This window comes from Lissotriton helveticus, chromosome 4_1, assembly GCF_964261635.1.
Source record: "Lissotriton helveticus chromosome 4_1, aLisHel1.1, whole genome shotgun sequence".
Lineage (NCBI taxonomy): Eukaryota > Metazoa > Chordata > Amphibia > Caudata > Salamandridae > Lissotriton > Lissotriton helveticus.
The window spans coordinates 163760164-163783722 of NC_136063.1; the positions used below are offsets into that span (position 1 = coordinate 163760164).

Here is a 23559-nt window from a genome sequence, read left to right on the forward strand (position 1 = left end):
CTCACACTCACCCTCACTCTCCCTCACCCTCACTCACCCTCACCCTCACTCACCCTCACCCTCTCCCACCCTCAACCCCTCACCCTCACTCACCCTCAACCCCTCACCCTCAATCACCCTCAACCCCTCACCCTCACTCACCCTCAACCCCTCACCCTCAACCCCTCACTCACCCTCACTCTCACTCACCCTCACTCACCCTCAACCCCTCACCCTCACTCACCCTCACTCACCCTCACCCTCACTCACCCTCACCCTCAACCCCTCACCCTCACTCACCCTCAACCCCTCACCCTCACTCACCCTCAACCCCTCACCCTCACCCTCACTCACCCTCACCCTCACTCACCCTCACCCTCACTCACCCTCAACCCCTCAACCCCTCACCCTCACTCACCCTCAACCCTCACTCACCCTCAACCCCTCACCCTCACCCTCACTCACCCTCACAACACATATTGTGTTACAATAGGTGTCACATTTGCGAAAGATAAAACTATTGGCATTGTAAATAACAAAGCTATTAATTTCGCTATTTTCAAAACAAGCACATAAATAAAAAATGTGTCCTTTACAATACCAATAGCTCAAACTTTCCTAATGAGAGACCTATTGCATTGCTGTGCTTCTCTCCCCTGCTGCACTCTCCTGCTCTCTAGAGATGTGGCCTAACGACCAGAGCTGCCATCTAAGTGACGTAAATACAAAACATGTTGCATTCCAAATGCTATAGGTGTCACATTCGCGAAAGTTATAACTATTGGCATTGTAAATGACAAAGCCATCAATTTAGCAATTTTAAAAACCAACAAATAAATAAAATATGTCATTTACAAGACCAATAACTCCAACTTTTCTAATGCGAGACCTATTGCATTTCCAATGCTTGTTTAAAGAGAACTTCAACCGCAGAGTTGACCTTGCAACGGAATGGCCTCGGAAACGAGATTTAGTCTGCTATTTAGAACGGGACTAATGTGAGTGCCACATAGCTTATTATATTCAGCACTATACACCTTCACTTCCCAGTCCCAAATCGCCTTTGGGTGCATGAGGGTGCATTTATCGATCAACTTCAAGTTGTATCCCAAGTCCAAACACCAGAGACAGTGGAGGCTCCTTTGCTAAGGCGGAGGAGCGTTACACTAATGCTTTCAGCAGTGTAAATAAAGGAAAAATAAGATGAAAATCACCCGTTATTATCATTTTATGTGTTCCTGCTGCGGCGTCTTTGCGAGCGGGGCTGCTCCGGTCTCAGAACAGGGGGAGGAGTATTTTGCCCACTCTAAGTGAGCAATGACTGTTTGGCCGGCCCTCACGGGCACTCTGAATGTTCTCCATGCAGGCTGCATTACAGCGGGGGTGGGTGGGGTGGGGGGGGGGGTTAACCCAGACTTCCATTCCCTGGCCCAGTGACGAACCACGGCTCTCAGACTAATCGCAACGCTGCATTGCAGCATTGTGATTGGCTATGGGGAGGGAGCCTGTGTGCTTCCTATTCCGGCCCCACAGAGGGACGACGGGAGAAAAGACAAGACGCGGCGAGGAGGTACGTTTAAAAAAAGAAATTCTTTACTCCCGCCACCCACGATCTATACCAGCTGCCACTGCTGCAAACATATTTTCACTTGTTTAAAATGTCACACAAACGGCAACTATGGGCACTAAACTGATTTGTGGACTTATTTCAATTACAGACTATTATGATATTAGTAGTAAAACCACTTGTATGATGCAGTTTCACCACATTAGCACCAATGTTAAGTCATATTACAGCACGCAAAACCATGTTCTATTACCACGAGAAACATTTTGGGTTTAAATGCACAGATACAATTGTGCAAAGTGTGCACTAGCAGTGTTATTATGTGCCTTATTTTTTCCTAACAACCCTATAGAGTGGAAGACGAGGCACAGAAAAAAACGCTATTTAAACTTCTGAGCTTTGCCTCACTAACTAACACGACGTTCAAATAAGCACCATAGCATTTCAATTAACTTTGAATCTTGGACACTGCACATTATTGGATCATATGCACGGCCATGTTTTATGCCCCAATGGAGGGCCCAATTATGTGGTAGGAGTGAAAAAATTATGCAGCAAGAAAAGCCTAATTATGCAGCACAACGAGACACAACCTGTGTAATATTTCCTTATTTTGACATTTTAACTCATGTGAATGCTCTGCGGGCAAAATGTCACCTCAGTGTCCTTTCTCTTCGAGGTACGGATAGGAAGAAATATATTAGGCTCAAAACCTGAATGAAAAATAAGTGAAAATAATAATTTATTTGGTGAAATAGAAATAATAAAACGGATATTGAAAATACGTAGTTCTGTGTGATGGGATTCTTTATTTGGACATTGATCCCTGTTAGGAAGGGCTCTCTCTTAAAGGCATAAACCTGATAATCCCTGAAAAGCTCCATGAAGATTCTTTTTTTCAGAATCAAATTCTTTTTTGGAAGGTCCTTCACACTGGCGGATGCTTTCAGCATTGGTGGCTACAACTTTAAAAATATGGTGGGGCGCGAAGGCACCTACATTAAAAAGGACTTCCTTCCTGCTCAGGAGAACACCAACAACCAATCCTGGAGCTGCTTTGAGATGAGAGCAGCTCCAGGATTGGTGGTCAGCTCCAGGATTGGTGGGAGCAGACTAAGCCAGTGCTCATTTTTAGGCTGGGGGCGTGTGTGAGCAATCCTACGGCTGTTTCAGAGCCATGGGATTGCTGGGGGCACACTGCGCATGTCGGACTGGCCGTAGCAAACCAGCCGGCCAGCCTAACATGCGTACTTTCAGGGTAGCTGTAATCCTGCAATCGCAAGATTCAGCCCCACCTCATGCACTCAGACTGCGCTTGTAAGTAAACTGGCATTAACTTGCCATTTTACTTATTTTTGCATGCCTGCTGCACTTGCAGTAGGCGGGGAGATGTTCCTCGACTCTCGAGGAGGAGCCGCCCCTGGCTTTCAGGAGGCAAGGGCTGCGATGGATAACAGAATGAAGGGGATTCCACACTCCACGGCCAAAAGCATTCCAAAATAACATCTCACGAGTTGGATCCCCAACCTACTCACACCCCATATGCTTTCACTTTACAAAAATCCCCTCCCATTTCCTCAAAAGATCTGTTAAATCCCATCCCCTGGCGCGTACACGTGCTCAGCTCACATCTGTTGATCACTCTTCGGCCCTCATTTCGATGTTGGGTTTCACTCGACATCCAGGGCATTGGTCTGACCACTGGATTAAAATACCAGAAGTCGGAAAGATTATGTCAGGGGAAGGGAGATTGCCACCTCCGACAGGCTCAAGGAGCCCATCAGGGTGGCGGTCGGACGCTAGTCCCTACAATGGAGGCGGTGTCTGCTCAGGCACCGCTGTAGGGATTAGGATGTCTCTTTCCGACTGCCTTTTCATGGCGTTCCGACCGCCAAGAAAAGGCAGAGGGAAACAGACTTTGGGACCCCAAGCAGGGCCCGTGGGTCACTGCTAAGTGGCCAGGGGGCACATGTGGTGCTCCCCTAACATCCATGCACCGTGTGCAAGGCACAATATGGTGCCTGGCACACAGTGCATGGATGTTTGAAAAGTGCCTGTTTGTGCTTTGGCCCTTTTCCTGGGCAGCAGGGCAAGCTGTAGTACAAAAAGGCACATTCTGACCGCCATGCTGGCGGTCCTATCCTAATCGGTCAGGTGAGACCACCGACTAATGTTGGACAAACATCTGCCTGTTGCAATGGCGTCCGGATGCTTGTCCAACCGCCATCTTAATGAGGTTCTTAATATCAATGCAGTGGAAAATACCACAGAACATACCTTATGTAGGTGGAGAATGTAGCTATGGACAATAACATACATGCTCTCCACTCATACACCCCTGGTGGCTTCTGGTCAAATCTAAGTGACCCTTAGAACAAGTACCCGTTCCTCTATGTCCCCGAGCCTTCAGAATGTGGGAAGGCAGAAAAGCATGCATGCTGACAGTTATCAGAGTGTTTTTATGAATTATTCATTAGAAAATAATGTTTACTTATGTGTGTTTAAGTAAACATAACTAGGCTGCAAATGAAATTGACTGGGTCTTTGCTAGTTTGAACTAACATCTCTTTTAAAGTTCCTGAATAAAATGTGGCTTTTAAAGTTGAATGAACAGGTTTTCGACATGCATGTTTCTCTAAAGTGTTTTTCCTTTTCATCAACTGGTTGAAATAGGATTCATTTCATGGTACTCTTTTCTCGTACAGTATCTCTGCGTACCTAAGGAGGAAGGAATGTTGAGATGTTCTTGTATGCTGCAAATAATCCAGGCTATTGCTGCCCGAGCTACAGCTGTATTTCTATTCATTTTAAATAGTTTATTGTTAAGTTTGCTTCAAGACTGCAATATTATTTCCCTTGTTTGTAGGGCAAAGGAAATTAATATTTATTAATGATTTAGGCGTTTCTCGTTTTATTTAGCACAATCTGTACAATGAGGATTGGTTTATGTATTGTATCGAGTGCGTTCTTTTTCACTTCTCTGGAACTATAAAATGTGCCTTTTCTGGGATGGGTGCCAGAACTTTTTTATAAGGTATTTTGCTCGCTTCCACAAAAGCAGACCCCACAACAGTTTGCTTATTTAATTGATGCTTAGAGAACTGTCCTTGCTTTCATAACAAGCAGTGCCCATGTCGTACTGTTATCTGACTTACATACTGAGTATTTTGATTCTAATTCATTACTGAACTATATTTTGATTATGGCTAATGTCCTTATGTTATGACCTCATAAGATTCATTAATGGGGCTGATTTGAATTTGCCTAACTACTTCCTGCCTTCTGTAATGATGCTTAATTTGAATAACCCCTTATGGTTTTGAATTTGAATACTGTCCTGCAAAGGTTTTCTTTACTTTTAAGAATGCCCCTGTTCTTTGGGACTCATTCGGCACTGATCCTGCACATCGACCCTTTCAATGTATTAGTGCAAAGCTTTGTCACAGTTCTAGAGCACCTATATACAAAAACAAAGCTCCTCAGGAGACACTCTCAACAAGATAACCCATGAAATGGCAAACCGATCAACTCTCCACATTCAGTGAGAATCACCCTTTTCTACATAATAAACACCCTTCTAAAAAGCAACTCACCTTCAAAGACTTCCATCTTTGCAAACCTGCATCACCCTCTAAAAGTATTCTTTCCCGGTTTAGTTTAAGGGGTTGGCAGGTATAAAATGGGGACTCAGTAATCCAAAAGGAATTGGGCAAAGAGTCATGTTTATAAATCCCTATGAAAGGTTAAGTACTTCTAGGTAGACTGTTAAGGACGAGGGCTGAGGGTCCTCAATTAATGAAGCTTAGACATTCACATGGATAAAGGGAAGCGTGCAATATGAACAAAGTGGCGCCATCTTAGCCCTCTTACCCCTCACTCTATGAACATGGATACCCTCGTCAGCTCTTCAGGTTAACACGGTAGGGTCCGCTGATCGCACACAAGCAGCGCAAGAGACACTAGGCCAGCACCTGGTCCTCAAAGTGCCATTGACTACACCTAGAAAGGGCCACAATGCCTCTGAGAACATCTGTAGAGATTCCAAGTGGAAGCGCTTCACTTATCTCATTCTGCGGCATAATAACCTTTCTTGCCGCATCATTTTGTCAACTTTACCACAGCTGTCCTCTTAGTTTTCCTTCACATATAACGGGGTGGTTACGAGATCTAGGCTTACGGTGGATGAATCCAGACTATGCTTCTGTAGACTTTCCAGGAACTGTGAAGATCATGGATCACCAGGCAAAAAACCTCAAGACTAATTTACCAAGAATCCAGCAAATCTGGGCACTGGAGTGAGTTGGATGGAATTCATGTTGACACGAAGACTGACGTCATCTCGACTTTTGAAAGATGAGCATCCTCTCCTGCTCTACCTTTTGTGGCCTCAGTAGATATGAACTGAGCCAAAGGCCAACGTGATGAATGAACTCCAGCTGTAGACATTCCCTCTCTTTCTTAAGTGCCACCTTCAATTTCTGTCCAGAGCCTTCGGCTCAAGGCAGTGCACCTGCAGGAGGCGAGCAGCATTTCACCGGGCTCCAGCTGACAGGAGAGAAACGAGGCCGATGAAACAAGAGGAAATAACTTTTCTGCAGAGAAAATTGCCCTTTGCTGTACCCTGCTGTGTGTTGACGGGTTCCCGAGAATCTGAGTTTATAGCGTCTGTAAGTTCCCTGAAGGCTTCAAACCACTACAGGTGAACGCGTGAAGGATGGAGTGCTTATCAAAACAAACAGAAGAATAGAAACAAACATGATACTACAGGGTCTAATTCATAAATCTAAGTGAGCATTTAAACTGCATTTAGGGCTTCAAACAGCATTATTCACAAAGACCAATTCAAGTTTGCGATTCACAAAATGGGACTATGCATCAATACATTAATTTACTTAAATGTAAAAATGTACCAGCATGGCATTATTTTAAGTATCAGTAAATCTGAAACTGTGGGTTGTGGGTGTTTCAGGACATCGAATCCAAATCAACAGAAGAGTGACTAAAAAGACAAACGCACATAGGAAAGGGGGGAGTAAAGAAATTCAATTACTATCACCCAAGTAAAAATACTGCACAGAAAAAGTAATAAGATAGGTAATGCATGCACAGTGCAGGACAGTCACACCCGAGAAAGGTATTGATACAAGTTTGTGGGTATTCACCGAAGTTTTACAGGCAGTTTTGCACCGTGGAAACGGCCACACACGTATTCCTTTCAAAGGCACAAATGCTTTCAGAGTGAAAATACAACAAACACCGTGCCTGTACTGATACTTTCTTTCAAGTGCAAATCCAAAGGGTACAAAAAACAAAATCAATGTCACCCTATTTCAAACTTCATCACAAAATATATTTTTTAATTTCAAGAAAATCATTTTGATTACATCAATCACGTGTAACATGTATCACAATTCAAAATGTATACGCAACACACCACCGTTTCAGTGGTGTGTTGGTTATACATTTTGAATTGTGATACATGTTACACGTGATTGATGTATGCAAAAAGATTTTCTTGAAATTAAAAAGTATATTTTGTGATGAAGTTTGAAATAGGGTGACATTGATTTAGTTTTTGTACCCTTTGGATTTGCTCTTGAAAAAGCATCAGTACAGATAAGGTGTTTGTTGTGTTTTAATAAGAGGCTCAGCCTTGCTGATTAGAGCCACACCCTCCGCTGTTAGAGAGTACGTAGTGAAAAAGGCAGAGAACCCCCTGAATCGTCCAATGCTGCTCTGTTTGTGGACTGTAATCAGACCTCAGAGCAGGTAAGTAGGGTCAGTTACAACAAGTGATATTGTGCAAAGATCTGCGCTGGCTGAAAAGATGGACGACCATTTCTCACAGATCGAATCCAAGCACCACAGATGACAACACAACCCCACATCCCCCAACCCCCTCAGTGCTCCGAGATGTGTCTGCCCTCTGCCTTCAGCCTCAATGAGGCGCTCTACAGCCTTGTCTTGCTGTCCTCCTTGAATATGTCTTCATGGTGTAAGCCGGGGATGGAGAGAGTGGGAGAACCAAGACAGGCGTGGACAGATTGAATTTTGTCTGCACCTGATGTATCTCGTTGGTAACTGACTTTAACAAGACTCCTTCAGATGCCGCCCAGCTGAGGAAGGCCCTGGACCTGCCACTTGTGCTCACACTCTTCCCGGCCGATGACACGGCAATCAGTTGACCACAGGTGCTCACCGGCTTCCATCAAGCTCATCAGACCTGCCTCATTACCTGAGGCCAGAGGAGAGGCGCTTTCCGAATGAGTGGCCGCAGAGCCAGCTGTGGAAGGACGTGTCGTGTGGCATCTGGCGAGCACGCGCCATTCCTGAAGCGGCCAATGGCTCATTACGACACGCTAAGTCAAAGCGATGGAAATCTCCGTCCAGACCACTCATTAGCTGTGGTCTCTTCCAAGCCCACGGGCTAGTGGTGGTCGAAGGAAAGCTCTTTATAAGAATCAGTTGACGCTCATTTTAAGAACAGATCATTATACATGGAAATCTTCCAGCTACATAGATTCTAACTTCGCCTTATTACTCTCTCACGGCTTCTAGAGAACAACTTAACATTTGCATGTGTTCTTCGATGACGCTAGCACAGTAAGATACTCCAAAATCTTACAGGAAAAGCAAGAGTTTGGGCAGGGCCTAATACTCAAAAAAAATGAGTTCAAACTGAAAGACCTCTCTAAGGGTCTAGCTACTCCCAGCTTTGGTTACCCAAACTGGATCGCGAACCACTGGTGGGTCATGAGCTGATTTTTGGTGGGTAGTGAAAATCTTGTTGCATTTGGTGCGCTTCTAAGACATAGGTAAAATGTCAGGCTGTATCTTCTGACAAATTGTTGCTTTTTTTAACACGGGGACTGGTGTTTACAAAGTCCTCTCACTTTGCAGAGAAAGAAAAGTAAAGGGAAATATGCGACAATCTTCCTGGGGCACATGGAATTTAAAGGCTGCAGCGTGTCATATTCTCCTAACACAGAAAAAAGTGTGAATAACTGTAAAAAAAATTACACATTCACCAGTTAGGAAAGCAAAAATGAAGCACTGTTTTTTGTAATTCTTAAGTCTAATGGAAACAAAGATTTAAATATAATCTGAGAAAATCAGGGCGCTTTAATTAGTGATGCACATATAATCATTTTTCACTGAAACCTGATTTCCATATATCATCATTTGTGTTCAATGTAGTTTTATCAGTTAAACTGTACGTCTATGCAAATTAAGTAGCTATTTCAATGTGAAATGTGATGTCTGTAAATGACAATATGCTATCACACGATGCTTTAGGTACATTAAAAAATTGCCCACCTCATGTCCCTTAAAGCTAGGGGGTCACGAAAATTAGTTGTTCTAAAAAAATGGGTTGAGGCTCTAAAAAGTTTGGGACGCACTGCTCTATAGAGATAAAGTCATGGATTAAAAAACACATAAAGATGCACAAATAAATGTCAGAAATAGTTAATCAATTACCATGAAAATGTCACTTTTTAAAATTCACATAGGCCGAGACTAATGCAAAGATTGACTCAAACTTGAGCAATCCACCAACTCAGAAGATCTCTTTTTCTTCTTTTTAAAATGCAAGAGAATCAACATATTTTCAAGTAAAAATCTAAAAACATAACAGTAGCTTGAAGATTTATATTAGCTAAAGATATGCCAGAAACATAAGTGTTCTTGGCCTTACCAGTGGCAGCTTAGTGGATCCCAGGCCTGAGGCGGCATCCCTCTATAGGGATACGCTCAAGAATGCAAATCAACCGAGTAAGGTGGAGGATGAAGGCTCCTTGGGTGACCTAATGGCACTGAAACTAGGGACAGAAGGAGGGTCAGTCCGCGGCACAAAGGGATGACTGAATGCACACGAAGAGCCCAATGCTTGGGAAGTCATGAAGTCATCTCATACCATTTCCGAGCCCTATGGCTAGTATCGGTCACAGAATAGTGTGATACGATCCAAGCAGCTAGTAGGGCTGCCCTAGCTGATGCCTCTTCAAACCACAAGTTGAAGCCCTGCCTAGGCAATGTTTACCAAGTGTATCCAAGTCAATACAAAAGCATGAGATTATGATACACATCTGAGGGCTAAAGGGGTTGGTGGAACTTTGAAACCATCTGAGTTAGTGAACCTGACCCTGACAGCCGCTGCCTGACAGGGAATGGCACAGGAGCTCGATACAATACAAGTACGGCCAATAGACACCAACAATCTGGTGATTAAGGGGTATTCCTTCATTTTAGTCTCGGATCAACCATTATCTCAGTTTTGTCTGCTAAAGTAGTTTAGGTACAACCTCAGTTGCCACGCAGCGGCAGCCAGTGATTCTGGCCCGGACTCACACCCTACCTCTCTTGGAATACCACATACTGGATTTGTACTACATATAGGTCTACTTCTGTCACGACGTGGTCATCGGCGCAAGCTACCTCATTTCAGTTGCTTTCAGTTCTGGCAAAAAGTGGTGCTAATAGACAATGACTAATTATCGTCTGACGAAGCCTTTCTATATGGATGCCTTGCAGGCAAACCCTTCACTGCAGGCCTCAAAAATGCCTTAACGTCTAACCGACAACAAACTGGGGCAAGAGGTCATTGGAGAAACAACATTACAGAGGAGATCTGAACTGCAGTAGTTAAGTAGGTGGATGTAGTGTATGAAATGTCAGACGAGGGCCATGCACATTCACGAAGACCAGCATTTAAAGTGGCATTTGGAGGAGATTAGGTATCTTTGTTCTCCCTTTTCAGGCCTCATTTAAACAGTGTTTCAAAAAGTGTAATCTACCACCTGCACCTCATGAGCGGGATACCTCTCCAGCTACTAGCCAGATAGTGTACAGATGACCTGTGCACACGCAATGCTATAAACGGTATAATACTGTGTGTTTCACAAAATCATGACAATCACAATGGTTGATTTGATGTATCCTTTCCGTGTGGTTTATTTGTTTCTCAGATGCCCAGCCAGATAGTACTGGTGATGTCTGCCTTGATTACGGCAACAGGATCTACTTCGGATTTCCTGACAAAGCAGTGATCATCCTTCAGAAGAACCCCAAGTGTGCAGCCCATCGGAATTTCTGTTTATAGCCATCACACTGCATCATACAAGCCGCAACACCCCTACTTTGGCTCTCCTACAACCAGCAATCTGCCTGCACAGTTATGTCAAGTTCATCACACCCTGAGTAGGATTCCTCCTAAATGCATGTTTAGGTCTTATTTCCATAGTATCTTCCCAGATACTTCTGAACTTCCACACAAACAGCATTGCTAATCTATCAGATAATCTCAAACAGAAATCTTGAGAGAGGTACCAAACTACAGTATTGTGACAGAGCTCTGAATTTGTGCTTTCTTTCTAGCCATTGGCATAACTTCCTTTATCACATAAGAAGTTGCTGGATTTATATGGTGTATGTGTACCCTTTGTACAAGGTGAAGTCAATAAAGTGCTACTTCAGAATTTGAGGATGAATATGAAGTTGTTGTGTGGCTTCGAGCATTTGGCTTGGGGCAGGCCTGCCGCGATGTAAGCCATGGATGCGTTTCGGCTCTTCAAGGAGTATTTGTTTGTCTTCATAGTTGGAGCAGGCGAGTTCAAATGAAGTAATGATTTCATGAAATGAGGTAACTCCTCAGCAAGAGCAGGTCCATTGTGGATCACAGAAGACCAGCCTGGATTCAGAGTAATGGGAGGTTATTTTTTATCTGTTTGAAATGAGGAATCCAGTCCTGGGCTTGGTTCCAGGCATCCTGTAGGATTTTATCATCTTTAAGCTGCAGTGAGACTTGGGGAAACGTGTGATGGTTCTGTCTGAGTCCACTTGATTCATGCGGTGTGGATATTGAGGTGTCAGTCTTTCTGCTGTCCAGCAGGTGCCTTTTTATATCGCGAATGAGTAGACATTTATGAGCGACTTCTGTGAGGCTCAGTGTTCGGGAAATGGGTGACAAGAAGATAAGAGGCATTGCGGGTGGGATATGAATGTGGAGGTGTGAGGGGTATAATAGAGTAGTGAGATATGCAGTGTAAAAGTTAATTTACAAACAAAAGTGCTCTTTTTAAGAGAAGGAGTCATGAATTTAACTACCTGGCAATGATCGCGTAGCTATGATATGGACCACTGAAGGGCTGTCTCACAAAGCATCCAAACATGTATAAGGCTATTCGGCAACATCGCATAGTCAACCGTATCAAACACTGCTGATAAGTCTAGCAAGATTAGTGCACATGTTTTATTCGTGTTCACCATTTGGAAGGCGTCATCTGTGATGTCAGTTGTGTCTGTTTCAGTGCCATGTCCTGAGGAGAAGCTTGACTGATAGCGATGTAAGCGACTAATTTCGTAGATAAATTGGTTTAGTTTCATTACCACACACGCACACACATATATATATTTCATGGTTTTCGCCCCATACGGGGCCACAGTGATAGGGCAATTTTCATTGCATTTTCAACCATCCTTGGGCCTTTTCTGGTTGAGAATGTCCTTTTTAAGAGAGACACATACAATGCCTTGGGTAAGGGAGGCACTTATAATGTTCTCCAGTAGTGGGAGTAAGGTAGCAGTTGCTGATGTAGCTAGGTTCGGGAAAATCGGGCTAAGTAGATAGCTGGATGATTTGGCTGAGGCGATGAATCTCTCTCTGTTTTATTTGGACTGAGGGGTAAATAACATCCGGCTATCGCGGGTTACCTTTTATTTAAGTGGGCATGAACTGTTGCTCGCATTAGCATTCTAGATGTCGCAGATTCTGGTCTCTCCTTATCAAAAGTCGACAAGTAGCTTGAACAGGTAAGTTTGGGGTTTTAGTCCAGGGAAGGTAGTAGTGGATGCTGTAAAAGTCTGGAGAGCATGTGTCGACGCCTGTAGTTGTTGATGCTTAGATCCAAGTACATACATATACATTTTAGGTCTGACTATCTGTTTCGTTGGTCTTCGCGTTTGTGGTCGTGTGTGTTAATATGGCAGTGTGTTTTGCAGCAGCAATGCAACTAATAAATCAATGTTATCTTGACCTAAGAAAGGCTCCATCATGGACAAAAAGTGAAAGGTGGATACTTTAGTTATCAGGCAAGGTGAAGACCATACTTTACCCACTACAAAATACAACATATCTCATATCCATGAGCTAAACATGATACTGACCATCTGTCTACCATCGCACCGCAGTGGGGCGTTATCTGCAAGAGCGAAGGTTCCCAACGGCTGCCCTTCTATAACCCTTACCCAAACCCCATTCCACCCTCACCTGATCGGGCGAAGTACTTGTTGCTGGTGTTGATGGGTGGACTGGTGTGCTTGGATAATTTGTTGTCGGACACCCTGTACATCACTCCTCCGATGCAGCGCAGTCCCCTGCACTTCCAGCGCTGCTGCTGCAGCGGGTTGGGTTTACCAGTTGGCGAGATCTGGCGCATGCGATTCGCCAACAACCACCTGCAAGACAAAGACCACATGAAAATGTAAAAGTCAGATTCCAACTACTGGCAATAGGCAGTCTCTCTTTTATCCATATGATCTTAAAGACTGACGCCATTCTTACCAGTCCCCTGACCATGTCTCTACTTCACTACATATTTTATAATGAAAACATATTTACATCCTTTTTATCAATCAATCAAAGCATTTGTAAAGCGCACTACATACCCATATGCCTGAGATGAGTATTTCACCTGTCAAACAACAATATATAGGATCAGAGGCACACAGTCTACTTGTCAAGATGTACACATATCACAGTGAAGAATATAAATTGAAGTATAGATGTGATGTGAGAGAGAGGACAGTATAGCTGGCCAGTAGAGTCAAACACTTCAGATGCTAACATTTCAGCTAAATCAGTGTTAAAATGCTCTAAAAAACGATGTAAATCAATGCAACACTGTGAACGTAAGAGTGTGTTAAATACACCCTTTTGTAACTACGTTTCAAAGCAATGGCTGAACATGTGGGTAGTGACGCAATGTGTCCACAGTACTTCACCATCCACCAGCGGCGGCTCCTCCACTAAGACGGAGGAGCGTCGCCCCACAGAAAAATAAAATGATAATAACACTATGTTATAATCATTTTATTTTTCCAAACTGGCTCTGTTTAGATGCAGGCGGGCTGGGCTGCCCGCAGAGCAGGGGGGAAGTGGTGGGCACTTTCTAAATGCGCATGGCGGTTTGGCCAGTTGTCTTGGGTTGGCCAAAGAGTCATGCGCACCTAACATGTTCTCCACCCGGCTGTATTGCACAGCCTGGGTAAAGAACATGCAAAGGCTCCCAGCCCTTGTCTGAGCGCCGACCACGGCTCTCAGACCAATCACGATGCCGCTGTCCAGCTGGTGACAGCAGCGTCGTGATTGGCTAGGGGAGTCTGCGAGCCTGTGTGCTTCTTGTTTCCTCTGTCGGACAAAAGAAAGGTGGTGACAGTCAGGAAAGTGGATTTTCCTTTCTTTTTTTTTTATCCCCCCTTCTCCCTCCCCATCACTACAGCCCTGTAACAGCCGCTACTGCTATCCACCACTTTCCCCACTAGCATGAATTGCAGAGTATCCTCCTGTGAGCATTACAGCCCTGGTCACTTCTACCCTTAGCTCCAAACATAAATTTCTCTGCTATGCAAAATGTGGTGCTATAGTGTAGTAGCTATATTCCCAATAGGCTCTGCGCATTGGATTAGTGTATCCTGTAGTTTAGACGTAGGACTGAAGTCGACTAGGTCTCTAATGAATATACTAGACTTAATTGTGTGTGTGCCAGCTAGCTAGGGGTCACTAGAAACGTTCTCGAATGAACAAGAAGGGATTCTTTTCTGACAACCTCTTAAAACATGACAACTGTGTTTCCCAAGAATAAGAAATATATCTCTAGAGTCGCGGAAACAATAGATAGTTGTTTCACTCAGTCAATCGTGCATGCTTCGTTTCACCAGAGGTGCAGAGAAAATAGAGAGACGGGCGTTTTCAATAAAATATATTTATTGAACAGTCTTCTTTCTCAAGCATAAGAAATTAACTGCTGCAATCGTAATACTAGAGGTAAAGTACAGAGTGTACAGTACGAAGAGTACTATAAAATAATATTGTAAAAGCATGATATGGTTTCTAAGCCATAAAATACCTAAAATGAATAAAATACATACAGTGATAAATAATGACTAAAAGTACTCAACTGGTGATTCTAAAATACACCTACCCCGGTGTACCTAACCTAGGTCTAGTACAAGGGAAGAAGTAAGTGAGGTGTAGCTTAGTTTCAGTATTCTTTGCCAAGAATCTAATCCAAGAATTCTCTTAGGGTCTAATCAGCTCCGTACCTTGGTTTTAGAATGTAGGATGTCTGGTATCTCTCTCTCAGGACTCGATTTCCCAGCAACCCGCAAGGGTAGCCTGGAAACACCGGAGCTGGATTTCTCGGCTGGAGAAAGTACAGCGTCTCTCAGTGCGTCAGCTGGAGGGTCGGCTTCCTTCGGCACTTGCTGCGGCGAGCTGTGTCGTGTAGGTAGATAGTCGAACTGCTCCAAACCACCGTGCGTTTGTTTGGACAAGTGTGGGCATATTTATACCTTGAAGGTGCCGAGTTTGACGTAAGATTGGACATAAAGACTTAATTCTCTGAAAACTCCATGAGTTCTTGGATAAATTAATATTCATGCAGGGGGAAGTCCCTTACTGCTGAAGGCGGGTTTTTCGAAGAAATCGTTGTATATTTTCGGAACTAGAGGAAGTAGCCAAGCCGTATTGGGACTACTTGAGCTATGTCTTAATATGGTTATGATTTCTTTGCCTATATAAGGATACGATATGTTATACCTATATTAGAGCATGAATCGGGAAAATTACACTAGGGTCCTAAAACGCTATACAACAGTGCAAGAAATACGAAGGTTCCTGTCACCTCTCTTGGTCTCTCTTTGTTTTTCTTTGTGCTCTAACTGCTTTCTGTTTCTTCCTTTCAAAATCTTTCTTTCTCTCCTGCCACCTACTTTCACTCACCCAGCTCAAAAAGTTCTACCCTGACCACCTTAGACCTTGCAAACCTTGTGACTTCCCATTGGATTTTAGATGCACTGTGTCAGCACTGGCGTAAGGATACTTGAGGGGGCCCCTCCGGGCTGAATCACAAGCTCCCTGGCCAGAGTGCTGTGCTGAGGGGGCCGCCTGCACCGCTGGGGCTGCCCCTGCACTGCTGGGGCTGCAGCGCCTGTGTTACGCCCCTGTGTCTCGGCCATCTTCTCCACCTGCGTACCATGTCCTCCTTTCTACAGGACTCGTGGTCACTGGCAATGGGTTATCAGAATCTGTTTTCCGTTGAACTTTGCTGGTCAGCAAGAGGCAAGGGAGTGGAGAGAACATATTTCACTAGTTTAGGGGACAATGGTTGGAAAAATAGCAGACTGTTTAAGACGCCAGCCTGCGTCTAACATGACCACTGCTTGGATGTGATCTCATATATATCTATTTGTAGAAATGGTGGATGGCAAAGAAAGGATTTTTAAACAAGTCCAACTCAGTAAGGCTCTGATTATGAGAATGCCTGTCTCTTCGGACCCGTTTGTACAGAGGATGGAATTTGGTGTACAGAGGATGGAATTTGGAGACTTCTATGGTATTTACAGTGCCCCATAATTTCCAGGTGCATTAAATACCACACTCTGCCAGACCCTAACATGGAAAAACAGCACGTTATGCAGCAAAATCACGTTACTCCCCTAAAACTCAAAGAGGTGGTGTTCATCGCCGCTGAAAAATTACGAAACCTGGGGAATTGGATTTTATCTGTACGATAAATACCACCTACTGCTCCAACCAACTGAGAATCAGCGTAGTGCGAGGTATGAAACGCCTCTTTATGGGGTCAGAAGACGTCAGGTGGGGAAAGGGACAGATTTGCTTTATCTGCTGTTCTTCTTCTGGTATTAATTTTTTTATGCTTGTGTATTGAATGTTTTTACCTCTTTGTAGCTCCTGTTTGTGATTTTTGTATGGGCCCCTAATCTGGCCAACAGTATTGCCATGTATTTAGGCTTTGTCTTCTCTTCATGCGGTGGTGGACCGTGGAAAATAAAATAAGCTAAGTTCATAGAAACAGGGATTTTAAAATTCCTTCATACTCAATTCTTCTCAACTTCAGGACTTAGGTTGTGTTCTTCATAATAAATTATCCCTCCAATTCTGTAGCTACCTTCCAGGTTTCTTAACATAATTTGCAAACACTTTAATGAAAGCACAGCGCCCCCATTACCTCCCTAAATTCATCTTATCAATTTCCTCGATTTCTTCACTCCTAAAAAGTGCAAGGACTTCTCTGTTCATTCACTGATGCATCAATTTTGCATCCTTCACTGAGGGATATCAATGCTCCTCCATTGAAAATCCCAGTATCTTTTCATCTGCTCCATCTTTAAGTTTGCATTTTGTGAGAAGCTGGCCTGGAGAACCGGGTTTTAGAACCCAGCGGCGCCAGGGAAAACGCCCGAAGTCTCCGAGTTCACCTGTCTCGGCATACAGAGATACGGGATACTTCTTGGTGACGTCAAAGATCACATTTATTGGCTGCAACCAGAAACAGAGGTCCACGAAGTACAATGACGTATATTCGTAGGAGACTGCTCAACTTTACAAAGCTAGTCATCCCTTTTTATACCAAATATTGTGCTTCAGGCAAACATTCCTTATTTACAGTTGACCAATCCCATGTGTACACGACAAAAAGCATTGCATGACAAACCCACATTTCATTTGTCCAGCCCACTATCAATTACACGAGAAGGCCCAACATTCTTGCTCGAACAGGCCGGACAGAAACCAGTAATAAAAGACCTCAACCCAAACCATAAATAGGCCATAAAAGAAGGAACAGAAACAGATGAGAAACAAGATAGAAGGGCGTGTGCATGTACTATAAACTCAGCAATGTCATGCTCTTTGATCTCTATCTTGATCAGCTGCCGAACAAGGAACTGGCTCAACAAGTTTAGCCTCGGGCAACGGAGTCAGCTTGCCCAGGTCACACAAGAGTCAGCTAAAGGTGTACGTGTCCCAAGGACTCGTTCGACCGTAATCATCGGCCTATGTGAGGGCAAACACAAAATGGCTGCCGTACACAAAATGGAACCCAAAAGTTCAGAACGGAATCCTCAATTTCATGGTGATCTCATCACTCGAACATGCCGAAAACACTCGTGCATACTACACTCGTCATTTTCGGTCCGCTGTTACCAAAATCGTCACGATACGACGACCTTTATTGAACGGGTTCAGAATCTCTGAACCTCAGGCCTGGTTCATGATGTACACTTATGTAAGTGGAAACCTTGCACCAGTGCACACAACCCTTATGGTGATTTTAGACAACCTTGGAAAGGTCTCTACGTGGTAGCTGTGGAGAGCAGCCTTCAGGCTTTGTCAAGAAGGAGTGTAAAGCAGCTTGTTTTACCAGAATGCAATCTTATAGTATAGATTAAGTGAAAAATAACCACACAAGGTATTTATAAAAATATTTGTTTATTATATAATACTCTCTAACACATAAAAAATATCTCCTACCCGGAGATTTGCACAATGCACACAATACTTTGCAAAGAAATCACAGTAAATAGCACAAAATACACAGTGGACACCAGGGGGAGACCAAACCATATACCAAGAAAGTGGTATAAGAACCACGACTGGAGTCATGACAATGTTGAGAGGATGTAGAAGTGCTGGTGACCCAAGGAACCACCCAAGGTGAGTGACCAGGAACCCCACGGAGAGTGTGTGCAGTGTGAATACACGACCACATGCTCCATGCAAGTCTACGTGTAAGTCGTGGCTGGATTTTGAGAGATTAAGGTCCCTTCGCAGTGGGCCCTGAAGAAACCCTGTGGAAGACAGAAGGTTGGAGAGCCACCCCACCATGGATACCCTGGTGCACACGCTCCCTACACCAGGGAAGCCGGGTGCATACGTGGGAGGAGTTGTCAGAAACTGCCGTCGTTTCCAGTGGAGGACTTCAGGAAGAGGTGAAAAAGTCTGGTGGAATCCAAAGGTGGATTCTAGATGAAAAGTACCTGCAAGCAGAGGGGAAAGAGACTATGTCACTCAGGAGTGACCAGGAGACTTGAAAGACGAATGCCCTCCGAAGTCGGGTGTTGCAGGAGAATTGACGAGGACCTCGACTCTGCAGCGGGAGGGACCAGGCGACGCTGAGGAAGTCCAGGAACCATACACGTGCTGTCCCATGTCGGATGTCGATTGCAGAGGGGTCGGTGTCCAGCTGGAGCACCAACAAGCCTTGGCAAATGCAACCCACGCAGACGTCGCAGAAGGTGCAATGTCAGGACCAGCAAGGTCCAGGGGACTCACCAAAAGCAGGGGAGTCAGGGCAGGCCCCGAGCAATCAGCGGAGTGCAACAGAAGTAAAGGTGACCCTCAATTAGAGCCACAGGCCTGAGGCACCGGAGTTGCGAGAGGACATCAAGCAGCTCACCAAAAGAACCAGACCACGATCCACATGATGCGGAGTGGCCAAAGATTCTGGTCTCAGGAGATGCTCGAGGTTGGGGCTACTTGGAGCCTGAAGACATTCTTGGAAGGAAGCCAACAAGCCTTTGCAACTGCAAAGTGACCCGGTGCACAGGGGGCCGGTTATAGCAGTTCCCACAAGGGATACTGGCCTCAAACTTGGTGAGAGGGCAGGACATGCCTTGAGAGTTGTGGAAACCACCACTTGTGTTGCAGAACCTTCACGAGTCCGGAGGAGCTCAGGATCAGCAGACCGCTCGACTTAGTTGCAGGGGCTGCAAATGCAGGGACTTGACTCCTTCACTCCAAGGGAGATTCCTTCAAGTGTCTTTGATACCCGCAGGCCCTGGAAGGTTCCGGTATAGTGCACATTCGTAGACGATGCAGCAGACTGGAAGGGAGACTAAGTCGAGCCCAAACGAAGTCCAGAGTGCCCAGACGGTAGAAGAAGAAGTGGTGTCTAAACTGAATCTTATCCCACGACGAATCTAGGGACCCAACCACAGGTAAGCCCTTAAGTACCCTAAGGAAAGGGTTGGGACGATTGAGGGGACCCTCCCAGGGGAGGGTCTGAACAGTAGGGAGGTTACGCCCATGTCCTTTGTCCAGCTTGGCGCCAGAGCGGGAGCCAATGGCTCACAGGACTGGTTTGAACTGGACTATGCATGGGAACATCAAATGTGCATCTCAATGATGTGTGTACACAACCTGTGTGCACATCCCAGTATTTGGGCACTCCCTCTGGTTCATCAAATGTGAATAGACTCCGTTGAATTTCAAAATTTCTTTATTTTTACTATATACGATGTTTAGCCTTTGTAGATTCATTTCATCAACTTCAACAGGCTTTATCATAGATTAGATCAAATCATAATCGCTCCGATGCATTTCGGGCCAGGTGCCCTTTCTCAAGGAGCTCTGAAAACAAGAACGACTTTCATTTGCATCAAAAATGCATCATAATGTAACAATTATGTACAATACATAGATCCAAGCAACAAGTTCCCAGTGATGGTAGTGAATGCTAGAACAAACATGTGAAAACATGTAAAAACAAAGTGCACGTGTGTTGTGCAAGGTTGATACAAGATAAATGAACACAGGTTGGAAAGGTGCAGGTGTATTACGAGGACGCACCCCGAGAGGAAAAAAAGCGGGTCATGACATACCAAAAGACGAGGTGTAAGAAGGTATGGACAAAAAGTGAAAAGAAAACGTTATAAGAAAAAGTCATAGGAAAAAAGCTCACATGTTGTTACAGCGGTCATTAAAGCTGAAAGGAACAGAGGTGAGAAAAAACGTTAGCGTTTTGGATTAAAGTGGGTTCAGGTAATGTTTACTCAGAGTTAGTCAAATGACGAGGGTTTAAGGCTTACCGAGGAAGTTTCTAGTACGGGACTAACATGGTCTCCGTGTGTGCTATCAGCTGGACGTGGCTTGCGAAACCGGTATGTTTGTGTTTCGCCGAAGAGCGCAAAATAAACATAAACAAGGAATCCAAGTTTAGGGTGTCGGGATGGAAATCAATAAAGGACTAGCTTAGGCTGAAACAAGTAGGCCATCTTGGAGCAGGCAAAATAAAAGCAGATGGGGTGTAACAAATATTAAAAAGGGGAATAACGTGATATGAAATAAAGTAAAATGAAAGATGTAAGGAAAAAGATGAAAGAAACGTGAAATGGAGGAGTATATAAATACAGGAATGGTTGATAGTGTGAAAAACATGATGGTGTCATGAAAATAAATACAGATGCATAAACTGGGAACATGAACAACATAGTTATGGGAGCGCACAAGAAGTATGTGTCCTTAAATACCTCATCAGGTATTTATAAAAAGCAGCTCAGTTCAATACGGTCATTGAGACCAAATGGTTTGCAAGATTGCAAACGATAAATCCATGCGGTTTCTCTTTGTAGAAGGAACTTATTATTGTCCCTTCCTTCTTTTTTCTCGATGATTTCAAGAACCATGAATTTTAGCTGTGCCACGGAATGGTTGTGTTCCATGAAGTGTGTGGCCACACTGGATTTTGTCTGTTTAGTCCTGATATTGGATTTGTGTTCGTTCAACCGGACTTTTATTTTTCTCTCTGTTTTTCCTACGTAGATTTTCCCACAGGGACACTTAAGTAGGTATATGAGGTTGGACGAATCGCAGGTTGCATTAACTTTCACATTGATTTCTATGCCTCTCATCGGATGGTTGAGTTTGTTGCCTGTAATGATGTTGTTGCAATTATTGCAGTTAAAGCATGGTCTCGTGCCTCTGTGTGTAGTTTGACCAGCCAATACACAGATACTTCCTCCTCTGGAAGTGACGCATCCAACCGGCCACCAAGAAAGACGACTTCCGAAGTGAATAGGAATCAAGAGCAGGCTAGAACACAATCGGATGAGAGTGCCACCACATCTGGTCCTTTTTTAGAGAAAGGCCCACAAGAAGCCGACGACTCAGGCGGAGTAAGATTCATGGTTCTTGAAATCATCGAGAAAAAAGAAGGAAGGGACAATAATAAGTTCCTTCTACAAAGAGAAACCGCATGGATTTATCGTTTGCAATCTTGCAAACCATTTGGTCTCAATGACCGTATTGAACTGAGCTGCTTTTTATAAATACCTGATGAGGTATTTAAGGACACATACTTCTTGTGCGCTCCCATAACTATGTTGTTCATGTTCCCAGTTTATGCATCTGTATTTATTTTCATGACACCATCATGTTTTTCACACTATCAACCATTCCTGTATTTATATACTCCTCCATTTCACGTTTCTTTCATCTTTTTCCTTACATCTTTCATTTTACTTTATTTCATATCACGTTATTCCCCTTTTTAATATTTGTTACACCCCATCCGCTTTTATTTTGCCTGCTCCAAGATGGCCGACTTGTTTCAGCCTAAGCTAGTCCTTTATTGATTTCCATCCCGACACCCTAAACTTGGATTCCTTGTTTATGTTTATTTTGCGCTCTTCGGCGAAACACAAACATACCGGTTTCGCAAGCCGCGTCCAGCTGATAGCACACACGGAGACCACGTTAGTCCCGTACTAGAAACTTCCTCGGTAAGCCTTAAACCCTCGTCATTTGACTAACTCTGAGTAAACATTACCTGAACCCACTTTAATCCAAAACGCTAACGTTTTTTCTCACCTCTGTTCCTTTCAGCTTTAATGACCGCTGTAACAACACGTGAGCGTTTTTTCTTATGACTTTTTCTTATAACGTTTTCTTTTCACTTTTTGTCCATACCTTCTTACACCTCGTCTTTTGGTATGTCATGACCCGCTTTTTTTCCTCTCGGGGTGCGTCCTCGTAATACACCTGCACCTTTCCAACCTGTGTTCATTTATCTTGTATCAACCTTGCACAACACACGTGCACTTTGTTTTTACATGTTTTCACATGTTTGTTCTAGCATTCACTACCATCACTGGGAACTTGTTGCTTGGATCTATGTATTGTACATAATTGTTACATTATGATGCATTTTTGATGCAAATGAAAGTCGTTCTTGTTTTCAGAGCTCCTTGAGAAAGGGCACCTGGCCCGAAATGCATCGGAGCGATTATGATTTGATCTAATCTATGATAAAGCCTGTTGAAGTTGATGAAATGAATCTACAAAGGCTAAACATCGTATATAGTAAAAATAAAGAAATTTTGAAATTCAACGGAGTCTATTCACATTTGATGAACCAGAGGGAGTGCCCAAATACTGGGATGTGCACACAGGTTGTGTACACACATCATTGAGATTTATATTTTTGGCGCAAACGGACGGTTACGCCACCAGTTGGAGCACCTCTAAAAACAACAAATTGCTAAAAAGATTACACTAAAACTTTGCTCTTAAAAACAAGCAGTGCATTGCCGACACCATTTTTTATCTAACATCAAATGTGCCCCACATGCAGACTGAGGGGCGCTGGCAAGTGCACCCACCCTGCCCCAATACACTAAATCCTATCTGGGAGGTGGTCACACCTCCTTGTGACTGGATGCCTTTTGTTCTGCCTTCCCCTGTTGGAGAGTGGCTTAGCAGCAGGAAGGCAGAATCGTGTCTCTGATCAGCAGCAACCATTTTGTGCTGTCTGGGCCTGGAAGACAGGTACCGGGGACATTTAGAGCCTAACAGAGGGCTCTTTGAGTGCTTGGCATCATAGCTGCCACACCATTTACGGTGTGGGGATATGATTCCAACATGTTTGATACCAAACATGATAGGATTCATTGCAGCCAGTTTCAAGATGGTCATTGCATAATTACACGGTACCCCTCTATATGGTATATGACTGCTTCACTGACAACCCGGGGAGAATGGACTTCGTAGGCTGTAGGGGTGTCCTGCTCATGCAGGGGCAGCCTCTCACTTAGAACCAAGCACACTGCCTTCAGGATTGTAAAGGCCTGCTATAGGGGTGACTTATAGGTTTTAAGCACAGTGACCCTAGATATAGGAAACCTATATATTTAGTAAGTGGTACTAGCACCAACTT

At 44.1% G+C, this 23559-nt stretch overlaps 1 protein-coding gene across 1 annotated transcript in view; it reads right to left on the reverse strand.

The window, feature by feature from the left end:
* ZC3H3 (zinc finger CCCH-type containing 3) overlaps nt 1-23559 on the reverse strand; it is a 1704695-nt gene that overhangs the window by 764866 nt on the left and 916270 nt on the right. The window contains exon 5 of the mRNA XM_078686633.1: nt 12813-13000. Within this exon, the coding sequence (XP_078542759.1) occupies nt 12813-13000 (188 nt within the window). The remainder of the gene's footprint in view (nt 1-12812; nt 13001-23559) is intronic.